The 20,910-nt window shown below is 30.3% G+C and overlaps 2 protein-coding genes across 7 annotated transcripts in view; one reads left to right on the top strand and one right to left on the bottom strand.

Moving 5' to 3' along the window:
- The window catches only part of LOC134693841 (eukaryotic translation initiation factor 4 gamma 1-like), a 43,462-nt gene extending 42,087 nt beyond the window's left edge, over window positions 1–1,375 (bottom strand). For 3 of the 6 annotated variants that reach the window (XM_063554774.1, XM_063554776.1, XM_063554775.1), the window contains exon 1: window positions 1,016–1,212. In XM_063554774.1, coding sequence (XP_063410844.1) covers window positions 1,016–1,089 — 74 coding nt within the window. In that variant the 5' untranslated portion in view covers window positions 1,090–1,212. The other 3 variants (XM_063554773.1, XM_063554780.1, XM_063554779.1) reach the window with 3 other exon arrangements.
- LOC134693852 (lysosomal amino acid transporter 1 homolog) lies at window positions 1,331–20,300 on the top strand. Its single transcript, XM_063554793.1, has 9 exons — window positions 1,331–1,466; window positions 8,420–8,515; window positions 9,590–9,795; window positions 10,058–10,187; window positions 11,000–11,093; window positions 13,279–13,430; window positions 13,801–13,887; window positions 14,275–14,445; window positions 15,838–20,300. The coding sequence occupies exons 3-9, from the start codon at window positions 9,602–9,604 to the stop codon at window positions 16,018–16,020; spliced, it is 1,011 nt and encodes a 336-aa protein (XP_063410863.1). The 5' UTR covers window positions 1,331–1,466; window positions 8,420–8,515; window positions 9,590–9,601; the 3' UTR covers window positions 16,021–20,300.
- Window positions 20,301–20,910: the final 610 nt, after the last annotated feature.

Genomic DNA, 20,910 nt, shown 5'->3' with positions numbered 1-20,910 from the left:
TTCGTAACAGGAAATGTTAAACATGATTTTTACTTCCATAGCTGCAACTTCAAATGCCCTTAACATTACATAGATATGCCACTCCATTGAATTTTTAATACAAGTAATCTCAAAATTGAAAGCAAATTTTTTACCTTTCATAATGTGACAGTGTCTAAAAATAAATCTGACATTGTACTTTCTGAAAATTCCTGTTTTCCCAGAAAATACTCTTTGCACAGATACAAATTGTCAGATTGAGGTTAAAAGATGTGACAAAAGAAATACAATATCTCTGCCATTGGTATAAAGAAAACATATTATAAAATCATAACTAGACTAAAGTAAGAAACAAATGTACAATAAATAAGGCATCAGAAAAAGCAAAACAAGAATTCTTACTTTCTTTCTGGAAATTGATCATATCTATTAATCAGTGTTGCGATTCATTATATTCAGCTTCCATTGTACATGTGTAGGTCATTATTGTTCATCATTATAACAAAGACTATTGTGTATCTACTAATAATTTGTGTATTGGCAAATATCCAATATCTGACAAATTACACATCACCACATGTCAATAATCCTAAATATCATTTAAGGGTTATTTTAGAAAAAGTTCACAAGACATATTCCAAAATTTCCAAATTCATTTTGATAATATACTAAATACTGTTGATAATAACACCGTTTCGTGTTTTCATTTTTTCCATGATGTCGTAATTAATGTCATGTGATATGTGCACGCTCAAAGAATGTGGTTCCTCGTTCGAAAAGCCCCGCCTTCATATTACGAGCTGTCGGAACATTGTTACAGAAAAAAACAAAACAAACAACAAAAAGACAGTTTAAAATCAGATGTGCAATCAATAGTTCAATAAACTTGGATATTTCCCACACAAGTTGTCCCGAAAACTGCAAACGTGACAGGACGAAAAACCGGCATCTGTTCTCGTGCAAACTGACATGAAATAAAATGAAATAACTCAAGTAGTACATTAAATAAATTGTTAACTATGCATAAAAAGGATACGTTACACTTCTTTGCTGGGTATGTCCTGTTATTTGAGATGGTGTAGGTGATTTCACTTTTGGTACATTCGACATTTCATTCAACGTGAAAAGGAAGCGGTTTAGTCCTGGAAAAGGACCCTTCCGATGCTTGTTTCCCAAGCTCTGTCTCCTACATAAATTGAAACAAAATCATTTTTGTTAGAGTTCGTGTATTCAATTTTCATACTCACTAGTTTTTAGATTATTATGATGGTCAGATATTCAACGATGGCATAAGATTGTAGTCATGTAAATAAGTATGGCTACCTTGTTAAGGGTCTGCAAGGAGACGTAGCTCGGCTATTTCCGGTTACTTTACGGAGGTTACCGGCAAGGGTCAAAGGTTACCATAAATATTGTTGTTTGAAGTTGCAACTAGTCAGTGTTTTTTTTTAAATTCTCCGGATTTTAAGTATTTATTATAACAGAAGGTAATCTGAGTTTCTTTGTTATGATCTTTAAACATCAGTGACAAAACATGAATGTAAAGAGAAATCGTTGAAACGTTAAAAAGGTTGAGTGCCATAAAAAGGGGGGTATTTGGTCACACATTTGGTCTCGGGCATTTGGTACACTCACAATCACAAGACAATAAATATTCTCATTCAGAAAAAAATAAACAATGAAAATGTCAGTATAAAACGTTAAATATTTAATAAGAATGTCATATGTTATAGGACTAACCCGTGTTAAGAAAGAGCCATATATCTTGCACGAAAAAGACACTATTTCTAAAGAGTGGGCTAATGCCCCTACAAGGCAGCACTGGCACATGCAAAGTGGAGAGGGACAAATATAATATGCAATAACTTGTTTCCCAAGCCACTATAAATAGATATCTTAAAACTAACTGTATTGTATCCAAAACAAAACCAAAAAAAAATGTACTTGTTTTGTTGAAAGGTGACAACTTATATTGGAATATCTTGTTTACTCAGCTTGCTTTATGGAAAGTTGAACAAATCAGAATAGTAATTTACTTAAACAGCTTTTTATTTTGTCTATTCACATTTGAACTTCACAGGTTCTTCTTTATGAAAATGTCTGTATAGCATTTTTGTTAATAATATCCAATTATTGTGACTGTGTGATTCTCATCTACATCTATATCTACATCGTTGAAATGCAAAGGGTCTATGTTAAAAGTTGATGATTTGTTGATACTGATAGTAAAAGATGTATATACATAAATATAGAAGTGCCTAGAAAATCAACCTATAAACAATGTTAATGATGTAAGAGTAGATTTAATTCTTTTCTTCCTCCCAATCCAGGGCTTGAACCTTTCCTATTCACTTCATACTTCTATGACGCTCTTTCATAAAGCCATCCATGAAAGAGTTGCTATACCTATTCCAACACACATTATAAAACCAAGAAGAACTTCAAGACTCCATCAACCAAACACTAAAAGATACGTACAAATCAGGCCAAACAAAGATCTACAAGTACAGCTTTTTTCCTAGGACCATCAGAGACTGGAATAAACTACCAGATGAACTATAAGAGATCGAGAGCAGTGAGGAATTCAAGACCAAGCTCACCAAGCTCCTCTGTAGTGGCTAGCAACACAGACAATCGATACTAGTAGAAAATGTTTTTAACCTGCAGGCTGCACCTGTATATAAATTTTTAGCACAATTTTGGAACCATTGTTTGTAAATATAGAAAGTTTATTGTCATGTTGGAAGACGTCAAAAGTTATACTATACTTGAGTGATGGGTCGAAGTACCCTTTTCAAGTGATGTAGATGTAGACAATACGGCCTAGCATTGCACATTGTTGTAGAGCCTAGGTGGTTTAGTGGTCTAGAGCGTTGGGCAAAGTGCAAAGCGATTTGGTGCCACAATATCTCAGTAGCACAAGTTCAAATCCCAGCAAGAGAAGAACACAAAATTTGCAAAAGCAGTTTACAGATCTAAAATTGTTAGGCTGATGTTTAGACAAATTATATATATATTAATTTATCACAAATGGTTGTTATACACTACGGGTACCAAGATTTCCCGAGAAATACGAGAAAAACACAAAACAAGCTGTTACATATATCCAGAGAAAAAGATTTTTAATGGTGTTATACTGCTTAAATTAGGTGTTCGCACCCTGACATTTTTTTCCATTTTTTTTCTTATTTGATAAAATTTAATCATTCAATCTTAATGGGTTTTTTTTGGTTTTTTTAAATTAATTTTAAGGAAATCCTTTAACATTTAAATAAATATACAGTAGTATATTTGTACGTACAACGATCTGGACACAGTCACCACTGGTTAGGTCAAGATTTTTACTCTATAAATATATTTTTCGTATTTCTTTACTATCTTACTAATCATAGATCAACTTTTGTAAGTAAAATATCAAAAAAAAATCTGACTTATCATGCATCAATTCAGTCATTGCCCACTTTGGTCATGTCACTTATACAGAATTTTCTGATATTTAATCTTAATATTTTATTATATTTTTGTTCTTAATATTTTATGATTTCTGTTTTATAAGAATTATTTGATTTTCTTAAGTTGTCTACCTTTAGAATGTCCTCATATTGTCTCCAACAAGGATTTTGCACACGACATACAAATCAATTTTTTGAAATGAAATTACACCTTTATTGAATAAAAACGTGTTATACGTTTAATTAATAGTCTTTAATATTGTTAAAAGTAGTATAACACAATTAAAAGTAGCATAGCACCTAAGAAAATCTTTTTCTCTGGATATATCAGTTTGTTTTGGGATATCTAATGTTTTTTTGGTATTTCTCAGGAAATCTTGGTACCGATTTATTACAATCATGACAATTATTTAAACCATTCATTGTTAAAGATTTCAACAAGGGTATTAACTGCTTTTTTAAATATTTGCATAGTTTACACTTTTATAAATAGGTTGTGACTGTCCAAGAGGTGGACATTAATAATGAAAAAAAATTGACTTTTTTTTTAACATGGGACAAGGATTTAGAAACAAATGCATTACTAAAGTACTAGTACTACTAAAGTTTTCCTCCTAAAACTTCAAACTCTCCAACACTGTTTGGTAAAATCAAGGAATTGTATGTTAAGAAATAAACACAGGCAGCTTATATCACAGTCTGCAGGGTTAGCCACCAGTCCAATGCCCCAGAATAGCAAATATTGATTTGGACTAGTGAAAACTTTCAAAATTATATACAGTCATATAGGGACAAATTTTGATATTTAGTTTCCGGACGAAGAAAAAGTTTTCTGTGCAGATTGATATCAATTGACTCTTCTTACAGAGGGATTATCCATGTCTGTGTTGTCAGAAGTATGATATTATAAGAAACAGAATAATGACAGAGGTCCTGTCATATGTTTTTTTTGTCAGCGATTTGGACTTTTCAAGATTTCATTTGAATGCATTTTCAACTTTGTATTAAATATATTCTCAAATAATATATGAAAAGAGATATTACAAGAATATAGGTGTATATTGTCATTAGTAAATTTTAAGGTTGCTGAAACTTGCATTGTTAATTTTCAAACCCTCCACACAGCCGAGACCAGCTAACAACTGTTAAAAAAAATGTAAAGAGAAAAAATCTTTGTTTCACTATGATTGATCTTGTTTTTCAGTCTGATTGAATATATTTTAGAAACTGTAAATTAGGGGACTACTTATGTTTGATATTTTAAACGACCTTGACAGGCTATACAACCCAGGCACGGTCCTTAAACCGTCAATTACAGGACTATTGCAGCAGCCTCTCCATACATATTCTTTTAAATATGTTAGTCAGAACTATATACATGATATATGGTCAATATTATCAGTACTTTACAGTTTCAATTTGGCCAATCTTTATGATCTTTTACTAACTTAAAATTTCACAGTATGACAACTTATGCAGGACACAAATTTCAGAGATACAATTAGAACAATTAACCAAATATGTTTTAGCAGGCAATTAATGAATTGGTATTATTGATTTTAATATTTTATCAGTGTAAGATCTCCAGGAAGTATATTTGCAATCCCCATGGGGCAGGGAACTGGCAGAAGTGTCATGTTGAGGACAAACTTAGCATGGGGATTAGCTAATTACATAAGGTCATGACCCCTGGCATGGAGATGATTTATTATGTAAATTTCGATTACATGGTTTGTTATTTTATTGACCTGGAAGGGGTCATATTTCATAACTGTCTTCACTAGACTATAAAACTGGTTTAAGATACTGGTTCTCTTGAAAAAATCTATATTGTTATATTTTTCATATTAATATTGTCAGACGGCATATGATTTTTCGAGATCTAAAAGTAGATAGATATATTAATCAGTTGGAAGGGGAAATTGACAACATACATTAGAATTAAGGAAATGTTAGCATGCTGTATTATACAGTATAAAAGAAGAACATTTTCTAAGTAAATAGTGTCTCATACTTTGCCTTATATATGTCTTATGTGTCTCAATGAGAAAAACAACCTTATGAATGCTTACATCATGATCAGTTTTTGATTTTTTTAGGGGTAAACTATAAAATATTTAAAAATGCATTTTCAATGTTTCTTGTCATCTTTAGATGTTTATTCAAATTATATTATTATCATAAGAAAACCTTATAAACAAAAATTACAATATTTAAGTTTAAAGATATTGCCCTATATTTTATGATTGTCTAGTGATTAAAAATAATAACTACCATTGGATTGTTTAACATCTCAATTTAGTGACCAGACCAGTATATTTATACATGTGTGAACAGGCTTTTAAAACATTACCACACACATTGGATAATTTAGAACTTTTTTTGCATAATGACCTGAATACTGTTACTAAATTGTGACCTTTTAGGTCAATTATCAGTTAAATTAAGGACATTATATAAATGGAAGGTAATAAATTACCAAAATATATTGTTATTGATTGAAATTGACCACAGGTACTACATGCATAATGTGTTTTGCCACAAGATATATGTTTATATATGTACTGTTTTATAAAATAGATATATACATATATGTGCATAAATATCTACAATTTGTACTCAGCTGTCTAAATATGAATTTTATTACACAATAACTTTCCTATTTGAAAAATCCACCATAGCCAAAATGCGAAATTAAACTCCTAACTGTGTATTGCTACCTAAGAGCATGTGAATTATCAAAATAAAGCATATATTTAAATATTTGCTTTACACAGAAATTTGTGACCAGAATTTTTCTGATAGTTGGTTGTGAAATACTTTCTTACATATATATATATATATATATAGCGACACTACATCAGTTATCCTGAAGAGTCCCAATGGAAGGATGAAATCGATAGAATGGAACTGTTAACTTTTTACTTATTTTATTATTTTATTTAATGAATATATACATCTGCACATGTGAAATTTTTTTACGCCTATATATATATATATACATCAATATTTTGTGTACATCTGCATTAACATCTATTCTCTCAACTGAATGCATAATAAGAAGCTATAGATATAAGAAGATGTTGTGTTTGAAAGCCAATGAGACAACTCTCCATCCAAGTCACAATTTGTAAAAGTAAACCATTATACATGTAGGTCAAGGTATGGTCTTCAACACGGAGCATTGGCTCACACCAAACAGTAAGCTCTAAGGGACTTATCATTATTTACCTGGGAGGGGGGGCTGGTCATTTTGAAATCTAAAATCCAAAATTTCTTGACCCCCCCATAATATTTTATTATTTTTATTTGATCTCCCCCAGTAAAAACTTTTAAAAAAAATTGATCCCCCTCTATTTACATAAGAAAATTTCAACAACAAAAACACTTGTACCAAATTTCACGAAAATATTAAAAATGAAAACATATTTATTGGAAAATTGTCTTGAAAAAGGGCTCTTCAATAAGGCCTTTTCCGTGAATATAAGTAGGTAGAGCAAGCCAGTGCTTTTAGTAGTTTTTTCTGACTTTTTTTTCTAATTGCCTATGTTGTGCTATAAAAGAAAACTTGAAAGTATTTAAACTAAAAAAATAACTGTTTGAAACAGTAAAAACACATTATTTATGAAGAGGAATCTATTATATGAACGCTGCTTAAACTTAAGTTTTACCTAATGCCTCATTGAAACATCAATTGAGTCGCTAAACTTTTATATGGATAGTTCATGCTTTCAGCTTGAACAATTCAATTACTCGATCATTTATCATCACATTTCAATCACAAATGTGCAGTGGCGGATCCAGAGGGGGGGTTCCGGTGCGCACCCCCCCTTTATTTTTGCCGATCAATGCATTTGTATTGGGACATATGTTTTGCACCCCCCCTTTGCCCTGGGTTAGCACCCCCCTTTCGAAAATTCCTGCATCCGCCCCTGAATGTGTGATAGTAACCTTAAAATTTGATCTATTTGCCTAAAAAGTACAAATTTTAAGGGAGTTAAATATTGTAGCTATAAATGGACCCAAAGGGCTCTTGTTATGAAAACAAAAGGATACATTGTTATGTTCTTCATCTCAGAGTCATTATTAATGGGTATCAATATTCAAATGCAGAGTAGATAAATATTTAATTATTTATAGAATTTATTTCTATACACTATGTTTTTTTCAAAATGTGGTGTGATTTGTATGTTTGGACAAAATTTTGCACAAATCGCTGTAGATTTTGTTTTGATTTGTACTTAATTTCTCTCAAACTAGAATTATGCTTGGCAGTATAAAAGCTTATTGATTTAGTGAGTGAAGTACATGTTTAACAACTGAATTATTTGGATAATGAAGCTGCAGCTTCCTACATCACTAAAGTATTGGGATATGTCTTACTTTATAATTGTATATAAATGGTGTTAAAAGTATATTTTGATTTGACTGTTGTAATGTTCTTCTAGACATTTTGTCTCTTGAAGTATGTAAAATACTTAATTTCATGTGTGTAAAAACTTGATCCCCCCACTTTGAATTTATAAAAAAACTTGAACCCCCCTTTTCCACATAGAGAAAAAAAATTGATCCCCCCTGTATTTTGACCAGCCCCCTCCCAGATAAAAAATGATAAGTCCCTAAAGGCACCAAAAATTTACTAGTGTAAAATCATTTAAAAAGGGAAAACTATCAGAATCTATGTTAAAAAAAAGAAACTAGAAACACTTATGAACCACATCAACAAATAACAACTACTGAACATCAGGTTCCTGACAGGTGCAAACAAATGCAACAGATTTAAACATTTTAATAAGTATCCATCTTCACCCTTACCTCGCAACAATAGTGTAACATCACAACATAGAAAAACACACTATAACATGTATAAAATATCAATTGAAATGGCTTTACATGCATTTTTAAATTAGTGTTTACAACTTTACATGATAGCTGTTTGAATCAAGTTGTAGATATAGATGATAATCTGTTTTTAATTTTTTTATTAGATGGATAATTGTGGATATAAAACAATGCTACCGGTATTCTGAAAGCTGTGATTGAATTGAGACTGTAGTTTCCAATTTGCCAGTTGCCATTACAAGGTAGTGTTTTAATACCTTGCAAAAAATGTTTGTTTTGCATATAAAGCTTGTGTTTGTATATTTACACTTAATTATAATACGTATGTAGCCCTCGCCTCTTCAGTTTTTGTTAGTTTTTTCATGTAATATAAAAATAAAAAAGATACCAGCGAGACACATTTCCTCCAGAACCAAAGAAACAAAGCTAATAACTAAAGGTCAACATACAGTCTTCAACAATATGCAAAAAAAATCCTGCATAGGAGATATAAAAGGTTCTGAAATGACAAATGTAAAACAATTCAAATATTAAAATAAATGACCTAATTTACAAATATATGTTGCTGTCTGAACATGTCAATTTGTCAGCTACTTCAAGCCTCTGACCACTAGTTGGTCAAGTGACATTGAATTGATAAGCAATGTTGCTGTCCATCAGACTTCTGAATTTGTATGCAGAAAGGTTAGACATATCTTTGTGTCAACTATAAATACTTCAGAGAAGAATTCATACAGGAACTTCAGGAACAGTTCATCAAGTTACTGAAAAAATAAAGAAAAGATGATGTGATACGAGTGATAAGGAGGTGGAATCTGTACAATTAATTATTTAAATAAATATAAAAAAGAGGATATGGTATTATTGCCAATGAGACAAATCTCCACAAGAGACCAAAATGACACAGAAATAAAAACTGTAGGTCACTGTACGGCCTTCAACAATTAGCAAAGCCCATACTACATAGTCTGCCATAAAAGGCCCTAAATTGACAATGTAAAACAATTCCGAGAGAAAACTAACAGCCTTATTTATGTAAAAAAAAATTAAAGAAAAAACAAACATGTATTAAACACATAATCAAATGACAACCACTGAATTACAGGCTCCTGACTTGGGACAGGCACATACATAATTAATGTGGCGAGGTTAAAATGCCTTAATTTAACCATTGTCTGCTTTCTTTTGAAAAAAAACCTTTTGTGTATCAATATAATGCTGTAAATGCTTAGATATCATATCGAATAAGAAACAGGAATTTGATGTTAAAATACATGTATGATTATCTGCTTTTAATAAATTTATGCTTATTTCAGGCATTGTAAAACATGCCACATTTGTTTCCATGGTTACTTGGAGGTCATCACTATGACAGCATACATAACCTCACAAAAGGTAACTGTAGTGATGGAGTACGATGGTTGTATGTGTTACTTGGTGACTGTGTGACAAATTCAAATGAATATGCATCTGATATTTTTGGATTGCTGTCCATTGCATTATGGGTATTTGTTAGTACACCGTAAGTATAAACTGAACAAAGAATTATATATAAACTTTTCACTTAAAATTTATTTGTTTTTCTAAAGAAAATATGTTCAACCAAATATTGTTAATATCCAAGTTTATCAAGTGAGTAATAATTCAAAGATAATTTATTTGAATATCATCATGATCATTGGTGGTTTGATTATACTGTTGTGTAATTTTATTTTTTGGGTTGCTGTCTCATTGATATCACTTTGATTCTGTTATAAGTTTTAATGTTATAATTTTTATTGCAGTCAAATGGTCAGCAATTGTAGAAATATCCAAGGTGTGGCTGGAATATCAGTATTCCTCATAACCCAGTGGACATTAGGGGACACCACAAATCTGATTGGAAGTATATTGACGGGGCAGATGCCATTACAGGTATGTATAATGGACCCAAATGTAGACTGCATTACTCAGTATTTATCAAAGGTACCAGGATTATAATTTAATACGCTAGATGCACGTTTCGTCTACAGAAGACTCATCAGTGACGCTCAGATCAAAATCGTTATAAAGCCAAACAAGTACAAAGTTGGAGAGCATTGAAGACCAAAAATTCCAAAAAGTTGTGCCAAATACTGCGAAGGTAATCTATTCCTGGGATAAGAAAATCCTTAGCTTTTCAAAAATGTGAAAATTGCTGATATTTTTGCTTCTGTTGGTAAATTTTGGACTTAGTTTTTCTTCCAGTAAACATTACATAAAGTCTGCAGTTCAAGCTTTTAAAACATTCATTAGCTTCATAAACAATCCTGGATCTTTATCAAACTTTGACAGAATCTTCTTACAATCTTAAGATACCAAGAGTAATATTTATATTGGGTTTTTTTCCTCACTTTTGTTGAGCCTGCAATTAACAGCAAAAGAAGGGGAGACACTGGGTTCCGTGGAACCCTTAAATTTTTCTTTATATAGAACATTGAAGGAAAAATGAGCGATAAATTAGTTACTATACAGTTTAAATTGACGTACCAATACATAGAGGGTTGGTAAAATGCTATGGGGATCTACAGGAATCTGTAGGGGTCAGTAGCAAAATCAGTACAGTGGTAGATAACTTAAAGTATTGCAACATTCTTGTATACAAACATTTATTTTATTTTGCTTGCACTAGCTATTTATTGCCAAATTAAGACATATTTCCAAGCATGTCTTACTTTTTTTGCTAAATTGATAATTTACTTTTTCAGATATATTTGGCAGTTTATTTTGTTTTTTCTGACTTAGTTTTGTTTTCACAATATATATGGTATCAGGTCTGGAGAAGAAAGCAGAAAAAGAAAGGTTTGTTCTTTCTTATTTAAAAAAAGATTTTTGTGTGTAGAACTCAATTTGCCTTTTATGACTCATGTTTGTATCGGCCAGATTGTAAAATAAGGATACATTTTATCTTCTAATCACTCAATGTTAAAAAAAAATTATAACATTTTAAATTAAAGTTGCAAAACATGTACCTGTAAATGATTATAATGAATTAAGAAAATGTTTTATGAAAACTTTATCATTATAGCTGTATAAAGTGAAAGACGGATATTCTGGTTTAGTAAAATGCTTACATAACTGGTAAAAACTGGTTGTGGCTTTTTCAATGTGGAGATTGAAAAAGTCATATCACATGACATTTTCTATCCATCTAACTGGTCTTCCTCACAGGCAAAGTGATTTAACAGTTTTCCCCTTCAAAAAAATTGACCACTCTTTTCTAATTTTATCTAATCACCCTGCTAAAAATCACTTGACTTGTGTAATGAACCTCAAAATCCACAAAAATGTGCGCCCTGCATTAGGCCTTCTTAGTGCTAAATTTTGTAACATATGACAAAATTTATAAAAAAAATTGGAACACACTTGTCAAAAGAAAAAGGGAACATGATAACCAGGAAAATACTGTACCAAAAAATTGCACCATGAAGGAATGAAATCCTGTTGAATTCAGGTGACCTCTGTTGCTCTAGAATGGTCTACAAGTTGTACAAACATGTTGCAAATCATGTAACAGTAATAATTCTATAATATGTGGAATGCATGTAGGATATTTCCAAAACTAAGTTATGTGTGTAAGAAGTAAATAACATGACTATCATTTTTATGCCCCAGACATAGCAAAGAGGGCATTAAGGGTTATCTTTGTCTGTCCTTCTGTCTGTCCTGTCCTACCGTCTTGTTAATCCTCAAAATTGGTTTCCTTTCTCTAACTTTAGTATGCCTCAATCAAATGATATAAAACTTATACACAATTCTTATCATCACAAAACACAAATCAAGTTCTTAATTGGGTGGCATTACTTTTCCATTCTTTAGTTATGCCTCTTAATAAATGGACTTTTGCTTAATCTGTCATTTCTGTCCTTTAATATTTACCATTCATGAGTTATGCCCTTTATAAATATAAAATTTGCTGAGTTAAGTTAGCCTCAAGCTAGTGTTATCTGACTTATACGCAATGCGTATTACAACAAAACACAAATCAAGTTTGAAATTGTGTGGCATCACTTTAATCGTTCTTTAGTTATGCCCCTATATAAATGGAAATGTTGCTTAATCTGTCATATCTGTTTTTAATATTTACCATTCATTAGTTATGCCCCTTTATAAACATAAATTTTTAATGAATTCAGTTTGACTGAAGTTAGTGTTATCATTTTTATACACAATGCTTATTACCACAAAACACAAATAATCAAGTTTGAAATTGTGTGTCGTCACTTTTACTTTTCGTAAGTTATGCCCCTTTATAAATGGAAATATTGCTGACTCTGCTGTATCTGTTCTATTACTTTAGTTTGCTTCAACAAAATTTAATGAAACTGATACACCATGCTTGTACATGTAATCACAACGGAAAATTGTTAAAATGTAAACTTTTAATTATTTATTGGAAAAAAGAATGCTTCTGGTTCATAAAAATGGCCCTTTTTGACAATACCAGGCACATATATTTGGTACTAGCAGCATTAAGTCGTGCTAAATTACTGAAATCTTCACAATTTTAGCATTTAGTTAAATTTTAGACGTTTTCATCTTAAATGAAAATGGCCGCATTTGTGTTCATTCTTGATATTGAAATGTAAGTTGTATTTGATGATAATACATAACATATGTAAAGGTTGATGATGAACACAGATGCAGCCACTTTCATTTTTGACCCAAAAAAATCTGAAAAGTGACATTTTTTGAAAGATTTTTCATATTTAACTTTGAATCAGAGTGTTTTTCATGAGTAAATCAGTTAAAATCTTTCACATAAACTTATCGAATCAACTGAGATAGACACTTAAGTGTTAAAAAAGTGTCCAAAATCTTTCGTCAGATGAACATGAAATTTGAGGCCAATATCGGTCCTTATCTACTCCTTTGTCTTAACTACGTAAATCCTGCATCTGAATGTAAAAGGTGACTCATAAATATTTACAAGCAAGGGGCATCTGTGGCCTATATACTCACATCCATGTATTGTTTTGTATTTTAGCACAGCACCAACCCTCAACTTTAATATTATGTCTAACAGTTGGTTTTCTGGTAATGAATGGATTATTCCAGGGATACCTACCTTCATCTAGACCATTACCAGCTAGACATCACCCTGCAGGCAGAAATCTTCTTCATGTAGAAATATTTCACGTAAGAATAAAGAAATGACGAATAGGGATTCCTTTTTTGGAAATTATATATATTGCACATTAAGAAATTTGTGTGTGCAGTTGTAATCGTTGTTCAATCTACAGAAATTAATTAATTAAACAGTAATTATTGCGATTTGGAAAACGCTAAATATAAAAAAGCTTCCAAAATTTCAAATCAGGGCTCGCTAAGGGAAATGCATTAAAATTAAGAAATCATATAGAAACATTAAAATTATCAATAGAGAATTATACAACCTTCAAAAATTATAAATTCAATGTTGTTTTTATCTATTGTTTGTTGTCAAATGCATGATATTCATTTTACACATGATACATGATAAAGTAATGAAGAATTTTTCTATTTTTAGGGTATAGAAGATGAAGTAGGATATGCAATAGGTGTTATATCTAGTTTATTTTATATAGGATCTAGACTAGCACAGTTATATAAAAATGTAAGTTCTTTTTCATGGTTCATCAACTACATAAAACAACTGATTTTTGTGCTTCCATATGAAATTCCAAATTACTTTTAGTTATAGGATAACTATATTTTATGTATGAAATCATTGCAAGATTTACATGAATGTCAGCCAGGGTTCAGTTGATCTTGACCTTTTTTTTATGGATCAGTGATCACCATTACCTGATACCTGTAATAAAACATTTATCTTAACAAAACTTGCAATATACTTTGATAAGTTTTTGCCTGCATAACATGGATTTTTGCTCTATCTTAATCAGATGACATATTTTACATTGAATTATGAACCTAGTTAAGGGGGAGGGGAACATTCTTGTCCTTGATGATTATAGTTTGATTTGTGTATTTTTTATTTCAGTATAAAAGAAAGTCTACAGATGGCCTGTCTCTGATGATGTTCTGGTTGGCTATACTTGGTAATGTGACTTATGGACTGTCTATATTAGTTAGATCCATAGAACCAGACTGGATTGTCATGCATCTTCCCTGGTTGGTTGGCAGTCTTGGTGTTGTCTTATTGGATGTGTCTGTATCCTTATTTAAATTTGGCAGTTTTACTGCATTCAATTCATGATGGTCATTACTAATATGACGTTTAGACTACTTTAAAAATGTAATATGCTGCCTAGTTTCAGAGTACTCATTCTTCCATACATCTTACAATACTGACGCAAGTGGAATTAGTACCTCTTTCCAAGTGTAGCCTTTTGGAATGTTCTATGAAGTGTTGTCTATTTTCGAAAAGATACTGACAATTCATTATTAACTTTTTCTTTCACTTTCATTTTAATGTTGTCAAATCTATTATTATGATGTAATACCGTATAGCGGGTTATTTTCTCGGGGTGTAAATTTTCGCTTATTTTCGCGGATAGAACAAAATCGCCAAAATAAATTCCGCCAATTCAAAAGTGTACATGCAAAGGTAATGTTAAAAATGTTGAATCCGCTAAAATAATAACCGCCAAAATATTTCGTATACCTTATTCAATGAAAATCGCGAAATTTTACACCCGCGAAAATAACCCGCTATACGGTATCTTGTTAACCTTTGTAACCTCATATGCACAGCATTTTATGTACTTCAGTATTTGTTTCTATCATTAAATTGTCCTGAAGACACCACCGTAAAAATAATGTTGCCAAACATGTAGACCAGAATAAATAGAATTGATAAAAGAAATGGGGAATGTGTCAAAGCAACAACAACACCACCATAGAGCAGACAACAGCCGAAGGCCACCAATGGGTCTTCAATGTAGCGAGAAACTCCCACACTCGTAGGAGTTCCTTAAGAATTTTCTTGCAGTAATCTAGGATGTTGTTGTCATTATGTTCATTATTTTTCGGAGGTTTTAAGACAACCACAGCATACTTTCTGGTATCCTTCTTAATTACTCTACCAGCTTCTACCGTTAGAAGGTGTCAGTTCGCTTGACGCATCCTTTCTTCAAGTAAAGTTAATATAAAAGTTATTTGGTTAAGTATTTTAACAAAGTGTACAGCATTTAAAGTTGAGATAATCAAAGAAATTGATTTGAACAGAATGAAATGTAAATCAGAATATAATATGTGTGTTTATAGCTGTGAAGGGTCTTTCATGTTATAAAATAACTCAAAAAAAGGCAAATTATAACTTACTGTTTATTCAGAAATAAGTGTATTTATTATTGGGATTGTTAAAGTATAAATAAAAATTTGAGACTTGCTATTGCGATATTAGGAAAATCTGCATACTAATGTACATGATGTATATATCAGATATCTGAATGCAAGTTATTATTATCATAATAAAAACTTCACAATAAAATTCTGAATTCACAGTACTTGATTTCCAATCTGTCCCATTTTAATCTTAATAAACTCAATATAATAATAATTGAATACAGTATACTATACATAATCCTTAACATTTAATCAGCTAGTTATACAGTTTCGTATTTATAGTGCCACAGACTTTGAAAGACTGTCTAATGAGAAAATGACAGAAGAAGAAATCCAAGTGGATGCTAATGGTGTGGTTAACTATGGTGGACATGAGAATTATGGGTCTATCAATAATCCAGATCCTGTTCCTGCTGTGTACTCAAATATTAGACATTGATTACAATTGTTTATGTGTTGAGATCTTATGTGTTATTGATTATGTAGGTATATGTGAACCACAACATCAAGTGTTCCAACAAAATACAGCGTAGCCTTAAGAATTCGTTACTTTAATCTATATTTCTTATAATCTAATTTGGATGTAAAACTTCTACTGATTGGCTGATTTTTTTGTGTCTATCAGCTCATAGACATAATTTTATCATGTGACTGTGACGTAATTTACGTTTTTAATTGATTGTCTCCTTAGAACTGGAATTTAACAATAAATTGTTATAATTTAATTTATTGTAATATTTTTTTCTGTCTATTTAGAATAACCTAAAAAAAGTGGTGACACATTTAAATAACCAACTATGTGAGATATTCAGAATGCACCACATTTTTAATGTTATTCTTCGTATACATTTCTTAAATTACTCTAAAAGATATTAAAATTTATTGTAGGGTCATTTCTGGTTCAATTTTGACTAATTTGGTATCAAAAGAAGCAAACTTGTCACAGGTTTATTAAATTATTTGGTTGTATTTTTGTTGTAAAGCATTTTCATTCTATGATGATATAAACATAACATGAGCATTTCAGCATCCTTCAACATATAGCTTTTAACAAATATTTTTTTTTAAAAAGCCTTCAAGATGATTTTTTTTATACTTTTTTTTTATTATTATTATTATATTTTTTTAAATACTGGTAATTCTTTATTTAAAGAGGGTTACACTGTTAGTTATGAAATATATATATATATACACTTTATGAAAAATGACACATACTTTTCACTATATACTGTTCATATTCTGCAGAAAGCAGACTAACTTCCTTGTAGAATTTTTCAAAACTATGTATTCAAGGGTCTTTTAAATTTGATCACATTAAATGCAATTTGGCATGCACAAAAAAATCACAATATATTAAGGTTTATATCAAAGGACAATGTGCAATGTGCCCAAAATGTATATTATAAGTTATCTGAGTTCATATCCGTAGATATGGATATTTTGATACCCTGAAGTACCCCAGTACACCATGAGGCGTAAAAATCTATGGATATGAACATAGATAACAAATTTATCCCCAGTCTTAGTCAGAATCGGGTGAGTTTTATGGAAATTCTGGTACAAAGTGTAACGTGAAAACAACGTTTTTTTCATTATCTAAAGAAGTTTTATTGAAATTTGGGAAATTTTACATATTTTTTACGGGGTGTAGGGTACTACTTTTTTTTTTTTTTTTATCTATACATGTTATAAGTTTGAAACCTTCAAATGAGCAACAACCAATTTTATTTTTGTAATTTTAAATGTACCATTTTACAGGATTTATATGATTTCACATGAAGTGGCCATTCTGATTTCGAAACTGTTGAATTTTAAAATACAGAGTTTTATTTCCCATCTTCAGTTATTTTCCTTCTTTAGATTTTTACAGATTATCATTGATGATTTTAAGCTAAAAAAGTTAAGAGTGATATGAAAAAGGGGGTGAATACACCCTCTACCCCTTGCATATGCCACCGATTCCTTTGTTTTATTAACATCATTAAATGTATGTGAATATAAAAATATTCACTCATATGTTTTACCATTTTAGAAAATTGCCTGTAGTTTTCTGGAAGAACCAAACAAACTAGTAAAAATAGTGTTGGAATTTACAAATTAGATTCATGAATTTTATACACTTATTTTTTAAAGCGTAGAAAGAAAAAAGATCATTATATATTACTGAGCAATAGGATTTGATTTTTGTATTAGTCAATATACACATGTAAATATTATCTTGAACTGTGTACAATCTTCCACGATTACAGATTTTTTTTATTTTACCTCCTTAATTTGGGCATTTTTATTGGTTATGTTTCATATTTCCAGTATAATTTAAGATATATTATCTATTTTAAGCATAATAAATGAAGTGACAAATTGTCTTTCAGTTCTTTCAGAAATTGTAAAGTGTTTTAAAATATGATTCATGTATAATCTACATTTTATAGTTTATTATGTTTGTCATTTTAATGCCAGGATAATTTTAAAATGAATTAGATGTACATGGAAATTGAATGGTGCTTTTTCTCATATATTCAATATTTTTTATTTCATGTTTGTTTTAAATTTATCAATATACACATGTACTGTAAATTCAGAAATTATTGCGCGCCTTTATTATTGCGATTCTGTCATTTTAGATTTAAATGCGATTTTAATTTTTACGATTTTGAGAAAAATCCTGTTAAATTCATATTAAATATTTCAAATGCGGGTTTAAATTATTGTGTTTACAACTCAGTCGCATTTTTCGCAATAATAAAAACCTCGCATTAATTTCTGAATTAACAGTACATAAAGCTTATATGTACTCCAATAAGCCATTATTATTTGTTTGTAAGTTATAGTATTGTTTGTTTATTTTTATTTGTTATACACAGAAGATCTTTTTCTCACCTCTCATGAGAAGCAATCTCAGTAAATGTATGAAAACTTTATATTTTTTACTAGAACAAAAAACATCAGTGGCGGATTCAGAATTTTTTTTAAAAGGGGAGGGGAACTGACTTCCATGAGAGGGGACCCGCTTCAATCATTCCCTATTCTTTATTGATTAGGATTGCCAGTTTTCCTGTCGAAAGTCTGTTGTATTTTGTTGGGAATCCATCTTTCTTTTCTAATAAAAAGGTGGATGCCATGATATAGCCAAAATGCTGAAAGTGACATTAAACATCAATTTTCTAATAACCACTATTGGTGGTAACTATTTGGTGAATGTTAGTCGTTTTGGATTCACTTTGAATGATCATTCTGTATATATGTGTAAACTTTTAGGTTTTCTATACATTTTATTGTTAAAACTTTAACAAAGAGCCACATTCTGAATATTTTTGGAAAGTGAGTTTAATGGATGAGCAAAAAAGCTTCACAATGTGTCTGTATTGAAAACCTGATCATCTGTTCATTCTACTTTTGATGGTCTCCACCCTCATCCTTTGAAAGTTATACATTTGATGAAAACAATCTTTCTTCATACATTGTGACGTTAAACTTGCCCGTTCATGGATATGTCATTTTGTTGTTTTGCCATATTCTGCATAAAATCTGATGGTAAATTTGTACTTTGTGTACATTTGAATTTGTCGTTCATATGTATCCAGGAAAACCACGAAAATTGATATCCAACAAAAATTGATGAATCCACAGTAGATTATATATGTCAAGGTTGTATATCAAGACTGTTATCATCTACATGTTATCACTACCAATCATCAGCTATCACCATGTTTCAGATTGAATGAGTCCACAACAGCAAGAATGCTTTCTTTGTATTATATTGGAAATAATAATTTTTGACTTGTTTTAGAATATTTTTTTATTTCCATTATAATAATTCTTGTTACTTTTATCTTAGTTACTTTGACTTTGTAGATACATGTATGTATATATGATTGGAAAATATCTCACTAAACATTATGATTATATGTCCCTTATTATGTACTGTTATCCTTCTGTCAAAAGTTAGAACTTTATAACCAGTCTTGTACTCTAAATGCTTACAATTGAAATGTTATTTGCTGATATAAATCTAGTCATTTCTCATGTGTTGTAACCGTTTATATTATTGTAAAATTATTTTAAGAAAATTGTATGTGAGAAAGTCATTGTGATTTTAAATTTATGAAATGAACCTAATATAATTTTTCATGCATAGTTGATAAAACATTCCCAAATTTTTGTCAAAAACATTCTGATATTGATTATAACCTTAAAGAGGTTTTGTTAAACATGAGCTAATGTTAACATGTATAAAATTGTATTACATCCCTCCCTCAAAAAATGCTGTTGTAATGTCTGCAACCATTGTTTCAAAGACATATCTCCCCAGGAACTTTTTGCTATCTATAGTCAATGAACTTCAAGTTTCTCATAAGTAGATCATATACTACATAGAAATAAGTAGATGTTTATGATTGGCAATGAAACAACTATTCACCAAAGTTCAAATGAAGGGGAATTCAGCAAATATAGGTAACTATATATGTTTGCTGTATTGGTAATTTAAAAACCCAACAAGATATTTAGACAAATTTTAAAATAAGATAACATACAAAAAAAATATTAGAAATTTAATGGACTTCTTAAGTTATAGATCTGTTCTAAAAACACATACTATTTTTTTTTATCTATTTACATGTAAACCTATAAGAAACTTTATTGGACTATTTAAGTGTTTATTTACTATATGTACAATATGTATACTTCTTCCTGATAATAAACCTGTTTTACTGCCAATCATGTTATGTATTTATCAAGTTGTTTGTTTCCTTTTCTGTATGCTGTAGATTCAGAGTTTAGATTTGGCTTTGAAATAACTATCCCTTACAACCTTCTAAGTGAGCATTTCTCATCTTTTGGCATCCAGTGTTGTCGTCAATCATCCTTTGACATTTTCAAAAATCTACTCTTGCCATAAATTATATTTTACCATTAATCATCCTTTTTTTTTAATAATTATTCAGTTTATTGCACTATTGGTTGTTAACAATTACCCTAAAAGGTACAACTATCCCAGATAGGTTTATCCCTGTGTGTGAATTATCAAATGAACAGGAGATTCACAAGATAAACTTATTATAAGTTTCAAAAGTGGTTAATAAATTATTACAATCTGTATAATTTACAAAATCCGCAATAAAATCATAGCAATAAAATCCGGAAAAACATACTCTGTTTACGTTTTTCTACTTATTTTAATTGTGTATCACGTGGTATAGATGTTTATTATGCATCTCAAACACATGTATTTTATTCATTCTTGTATGTTGGAATATTCTTAACTTATTTGGTAAGTTTAAAATTTAATGAAATAACTGTTTTGTTTCTTTAACGATAACTTGAATGC

This window comes from Mytilus trossulus, chromosome 12 (assembly GCF_036588685.1).
Source record: "Mytilus trossulus isolate FHL-02 chromosome 12, PNRI_Mtr1.1.1.hap1, whole genome shotgun sequence".
In the NCBI taxonomy this organism is placed as follows: Eukaryota; Metazoa; Mollusca; class Bivalvia; order Mytilida; family Mytilidae; genus Mytilus; species Mytilus trossulus.
This window is presented reverse-complemented; position numbering and strand designations above follow the sequence as displayed.